This window comes from Bubalus kerabau, chromosome 1 (assembly GCF_029407905.1).
Source record: "Bubalus kerabau isolate K-KA32 ecotype Philippines breed swamp buffalo chromosome 1, PCC_UOA_SB_1v2, whole genome shotgun sequence".
NCBI lineage: Eukaryota > Metazoa > Chordata > Mammalia > Artiodactyla > Bovidae > Bubalus > Bubalus kerabau.
The window spans coordinates 167283747-167289746 of record NC_073624.1 but is presented as its reverse complement, the minus strand read 5'-3'; the positions used below and the strand labels follow the sequence as shown (position 1 = coordinate 167289746).

Here is a 6000-nt window from a genome sequence, read left to right as displayed (position 1 = left end):
AATCTCTCATCCTCCTCTTCTATCTAGTGCCCAGGCTCTAAGTCAGGGCTCCCATATATTTAGGGAAGACTTCTGGTCATGTCAGGCATTTGCTTCCTCTGGGAGTCTCTACCCACCCATGGAAGGCACAAATAGGTTTCTTCTCTAATAGACCCTAAACCATGGCCCTACCAAGGCTAATCAAAATATGGTTTTAAAAAATAGTAACACTGTGAAACATTTATTTTTGTTTGCAGAATTAAGCATGATTTTAAAACCAGTACAGAAAAATATTAAGTATGCTGCGTAAGAGGTGAGCAAGTTGTTTCAGTATTTGTTTTCTATAATTCAGTTAAGGAGCACAGAAGACAGCATCATTAACTCAAGGATGTAGTTGAAAGATACCCTGTACACTCTACTGGCCTCCAAAGGCATTCAAGGGATCATCAAATATGTTGGAAACCTTCTGTCCAGATCTTGATTCAGTCACTTTCTGTGAAGATCGACTTTTTGATTTGGTTGTCTTAGTCTGGATACCAGAGGAGAAGATATCATCTTTAAAAATGGAAGAAAAAAAAAAAGAAAGAGTCACAGAATAGGCAAGAAAATGAGTGCTTTTAAGACGTATCTACACAAACCAGCAAAGACTCAAGTCTGATAATAACACAGGATACCTAAAACCACTAAAAGGAGGTTAAGCCTCTAAGACTCTAGCTGGTCCTGACTCTGCTACTAACCAAGTTTTCTGATCACATACAAGTTATAGTTTCTCTCTGAGTATAATTTTCTCAGCTACAAAGCCATGTGTGCACATGCAGGAGGATAAGTTTATCTCAAATCCAGCCCATGACTTTACCATCTGTGATATTATACTTATTTCTACTCTACATTCTTTTCCCTTTGGGTTTTAAAAGGAAAAGGCACTAAAAATAAGCAAAGGGAAAAATCCAATCTCAGTCTTTCAGAATAAACACATCAATTTGCAGGATCTCAATGCCAAAAACGTAGTCTTTAGCCTCCTTTGGATGACTGGCAGGGGGCACAGTAAGATAAAAGTTAAATTAGACTTCACAGTCAAGCTCTAGGCTCTTCACCGCTATGATATTTATCAAATTTCTTGACATCCATCATAACAAAACATGGTTTCACCAAAATGACTAGTCGATTTACTTATCCACCGTCAGTCTATCCCAGAAATATAGAGCAGGTCAAAGGAAACCGACTAGGGAACATCTTCCAGGAAAGGGTCAAGACAAAGACAGCGAGAGAAATATCAAGTCACTGAAGGGTGATGACTCTCTCTGTCATGTACAGAAAACCAAACTTACCTGTATCATCGTCAAATATAGACTTAGCTTCCACTTTCTTTTTGGACTTTTCTTTTGGTTTTACAGTTAGGTCAGCAAAGATATCAATGTTATCATCGAACAAGTTGGAGTCAAATGTTCTTTCCTTCTCTCTTGTTTTTTGTGAGGGTTTAATTGCTTCTGTAGCAAATATATCATCCTTGTAAGCCAAAAAACAACCAAAACAATTTTTAATCAAGGTTTTTTTTTTTTTCTTTACTACATACATTCATTTCGACAAATTGCAGAAATGCCGACTGCCACGGTGTTCTGTGACAGCCACATGAGCTGCTCCTCTGTCTGGAGAGCACTACCCCAAATCTCTGCCTGGCAAAGTCCTTTTCATTCTTCCAGGTCCCAGCTAAAACACAAGCTGCACAGAGAGCCCTTCTCTACCAGTGCTACCTGAAGAAGCACCTCACACACCAATCCACCACTCTGCCCCACTGCCCTGGGTTGTTTCAGGCACTTCACATTACCTGGAAACATTACTGCCCTGTCTGATCCAGTTCCCCTCTGAGAGCTCTGGGGAGCAGAGCACGGGTCCTGGTTCACCTTGTGTATCCAGTATCCAGATTCTCAATAAACATCTGCCTAACGACATCCAGTATCCAGACGCTCAATAAACATCTCCTGAAGAGTATCACCCAAGGCCTTGCTGTCTGTGTTAAATCATCAGCTCCTGCCATGGCCTGTTTCCCCAAGAACCAGAGATTAAACATCCAAGCTGTAAAGATACCACTTTATGTATGCTGATTGCAGCAACATCTGTATAAAAATGATAAAAATCAAGACCTGTGTCAATGGTAATGGCCAAGAACAAAACAGAAAATGACTTCTGAATAAGTTTCAGAGTTATTTAATAAGAGAAAGAAAGTGAAAGTCGCTCAGTCGTGTCGGAGTCTTTGCGACCCCATGGACTATACAGGCCACAGACTTCTCCAGGCCAGAATACTGGAATGGGTAGCCATTGCCTTCTCCAGGGATCTTCCCAACCCAGGGATCGAACCCAGGTCTCCCACATTGCAGGTGGACTCTTCACTGTCTAAGCCACCAGGGAAGCCCTAATAAGATAACCTAATAAGAGAACCTGAGTATAATTAGTACGAAAACTTAAGTATAATTATTAAGCAAGCAGATACTGAGCAGCAACAAAACAGCTTTAATGTAATCTCTGATTCGAATAAGCCAATCAGATATCTTCCTTAACAAAAAACCAGGCACAAAGATGTATTTTTATGTCCTATTACCTCAAATATATCTTGTGCTTTTGAGATAATATCCTGTTGACTGTTGGATTTTGACCCATTCTTCTTGCCTCTGTGGTCTGTAAACAGATCGTCCTCATCTTCTAGGAAAGGGAAAGGATTTGTTTTCTTTGCTGGTTTTGGTTTAATGGACTCAAAGAGATCATCATCACTGCCTGCCTCACCGACAGCAGGGAACATGGGGCTTCTGTCTTTACTTCCCTCTGCCAGGTTGGCTAGGCTGCTGGCTGCCTTCACCTTGGCTTTTCTTCCTGCAGACTGAGATGCAATGCCCTTGGAAAAGATATCTCCAGAATCAAACAGATCATCCTCAAGAGGTTGACCCACAGATTTCACAAATGGGCCTCTGTTCATTCCAGGCACAGGACCACCTGCCCATGTTGGAGTGGCAGCTGCCACTGCTTCTTCAGAGGTGTCTGCTGCACCAGCTGCCCTCAGCGGTGGCTGACGACCATCTGGTGATGTGGCACCATCTGTCAACTGTGCCACAAATCCCCTGGGGGAACCCACATCCTCAGCCGCAGTGGACTCCTGGGCAGCCAGGTGTCGAGCTGCGCGCGTCTGCGGTCTGCGCTTCCCTCTCACTTTGACCCGGGTCTGCAATGGCAAGAACCACATGTTGATCTGATGGTTTTTTAAAAGGTGCTCCAAGCTAACATAGCAAATAACCAACATCTCAAAATACTATAAGGTTGTCTGGTCTATTTCAATTAAGATACTATGTAACATACAGACAAGGTTATTTGTTAAAGATTTCCAAAGGCATTTCATAGCTCCTACTACTCCAAGACTAAGTCATTCTTAATCCTTTAGTATCCCCCATTTTTGAGTCTTTTGAGGACAATTTTTGTTCAATTGATAAAGGCTTCCCTTACCTAGAGGCCACACTACTCCGTGTCCCACAGTGCTCCCTGGGCCCTACTCTGCCCTAGTTTAAATGCAGGTATCTTTCAAAACAGGAAAGAATCAGGGGGATTCTGGCACTAAGCTTTCTCAGGGGGCTAATGAAAAATCAGGCTCCAGAAACAGGGAACTAAGAACAATGAAGAAAGAGAGGGGCTCTTTTCTTCCAGTCAACAAACACTAAATCCAATTTTAAATATTTCACATAAAAAAAAAAAATGTGGCCTGGGAATCAGAACTTTCAATATATGCATCACTTATTAGTAATCACAAAACATGCATCACTTATTAGTAATAACCCAGTATTTATAAAACTTCCCCAAAACACAGTCAGGTAGCTCTAAAAAGGCACATGCTACTTTAGGCAAAGTGCTCAATGGTGTTTGCCTATTTCAAGGAAATTGCCTAAATTATTTCAAGAAGTAGTCCATTTAAACTTAACAGGAACAACAAAAAAGCTAACAGAAATATAACAAAATGAGGATGTCTTATTTTTTTGTAAGGAAAACAGTTTTGAAAATACTTAAAATGCATGTATTTGCAGGGTCATCCTATGTACTACTGCTTACTCAATTACACCTAAGACTTCTTAGAGAAGGAAGACTGGATAGAAAAAAAAGAGAACAAACTAAAAGTAAAGCCCCAAAGAGTTCCCAGTCCATGCAGCACAAGTCCAGTCTTGTGCAGCACTGTGACATGGGATAACTGCCGTGGATCTCAGAGGGGGAGCCCAGGACAAGGAGCAGGAGGGGAAATATGCCAGAAGCTGTGACGTCTGTGCAGAGCTGCCAATGAGGAAAGAGCTCTGCTGACTTAGAAGGTGGCCTGAAGGGATGGCAGCAGCGTGCTGGGGCACGTGTGTTCAGGGAATGGTGCCTGGGGACTCGATTTAGGCTGACGGTGTGAGGGGACTGGTGGGAGCTGGAAGCTTCAGTTAGCACAGACTGTAAATGGCTTTAATACTAAACCACGGAGCTTGAACATTCTCTTTTGAGCAGTAAGAAGACAGCAGAGGAAGTACATGGTGAGGATATGATCCGCTCGGTGTCTAGAAGGTCTCCAGGGAGCAGCCGGGAGCTAGTGAGCTAGCCACTGAGATAGAACATAAACATAACAAACGTGGGTGGTGGAAGGGTGGACACAGAACTAAGGAGGTGGAAGGAAGGCGAGGAGGCTGAAGGAAAGAAGAGGCGCCTCCTTCAAATGAGGAATCGGAGTCAGCGGATCCTGTGTAACCGATGAACTCAGAAGAAACATGCAAATTGTTCTGGTTTGTTTTTCTTTTAAAAAAAAAAAAAAAAAAGGGCAGGCAAGCAAGCAAAGGAGGCTTCATTACCTTGTTCGCACAGTGTAAGGGATCTGCCTGAGCTGGAAGGTCAAAACTCACAGCAGCCTCCCCACTCCCAGAAGGAGTGGGCCCACGTTCCAGACTCTGCATCCTCCCAGGTTCAGACGAAGGAACACCAGATTCTGGCAAAACAGACTTCATTCCAGAGATCTGGGGAGCTGCTGGAGGCAGCAAGGCTGCTGGGTTGATCGCTAAATTTGCCTAAAAAAAAGAAAGGAAGCTGAGTCTGTATTGTTTTCTTAAACACAACAGTCAATTACTGCTGCTGTGATACATGGCGAAGGACTTGGTGCACGTGGTGCACGTGATATGAGAGGGGAGAGGTGCAGGGCGTCTCCTGACCCACGCTCAGCTCAGATGCAGGGCTATCATGATGCACATGATATGAGAGGAGAGAGAGGTGCAGGGCGTCTCCTGACCCATGCTCAGCTCAGATGCAGGGCTATCATGGTGCACATGATATGAGAGAGAGGCAGGGAGTCTCCTGATCCACTCTCAGCTGAGATGCAGGGCTATCATGATGGGCATAATATGAGAGGAGAGAGAGAGATGCAGGGGAGTCTCCTGATCAACTCTCAGCTGACATGGAGGGCTATCACCCGTGCCCATCACAGGGCCCAAAGAAGAGATGTTACAGACCCAGCACACAGGAAGCAACAACTAGAGGGTGGGGAAGAGATGAGAAGACACCCGGCAGCAGCTGACAAAAAGGAAAACCCAAAAAAGTGTATAGATGCCACAAGGCAGGCAATGAAGATTCCAGACATGTTATAATTACTTGTATTTTCCAGATCCGAGGGGATGGCTCTTTGGTTTTAAGTGGAGCGGGACCTGGTGAGTCCTGCGTGAAATTACATTCAGTTAAAAATCCACTGGGGAAAAGAGAAGTGTCTCTTGGATCACATTTATATCTGAAAATAAATTTGTGATGGAACAAAGCTATCGGTTTTTGTAATTCTACAATGGAAAAGACATTTGAATCTTTCCTGGACTCTCAGAACATTTCACTAACATTACTTCATTTGTGCTTCCTTATCCACTGAGTTAGCGGAAGGCTGTTAAGACCATACATGGAGTAAAGGGAGAGAAAGATCATGAATAAGATTTGTAAGAATTATAGTGTTTAGAGCACCAGCTGGAAACATTATCACGCTGG

The 6000-nt window shown here is 43.3% G+C and overlaps 1 protein-coding gene across 7 annotated transcripts in view; it reads right to left on the bottom strand.

Moving 5' to 3' along the window:
* Positions 1–204: 204 nt before the first annotated feature.
* The window catches only part of WASHC2A (WASH complex subunit 2A), a 45177-nt gene continuing 39381 nt past the window's right edge, over positions 205–6000 (bottom strand). For 4 of the 7 annotated variants that reach the window (XM_055538690.1, XM_055538696.1, XM_055538706.1 and 1 more), the window contains exons 27-31: positions 5623–5685; positions 4833–5045; positions 2576–3190; positions 1308–1485; positions 205–534 (exon numbers count right to left, since the gene is read on the bottom strand). In XM_055538690.1, the coding sequence (XP_055394665.1) occupies positions 395–534; positions 1308–1485; positions 2576–3190; positions 4833–5045; positions 5623–5685 (1209 nt within the window). In that variant the 3' untranslated portion in view covers positions 205–394. The remainder of the gene's footprint in view (positions 535–1307; positions 1486–2575; positions 3191–4832; positions 5046–5622; positions 5686–6000) is intronic. The other 3 variants (XM_055538719.1, XM_055538726.1, XM_055538735.1) reach the window with 1 other exon arrangement.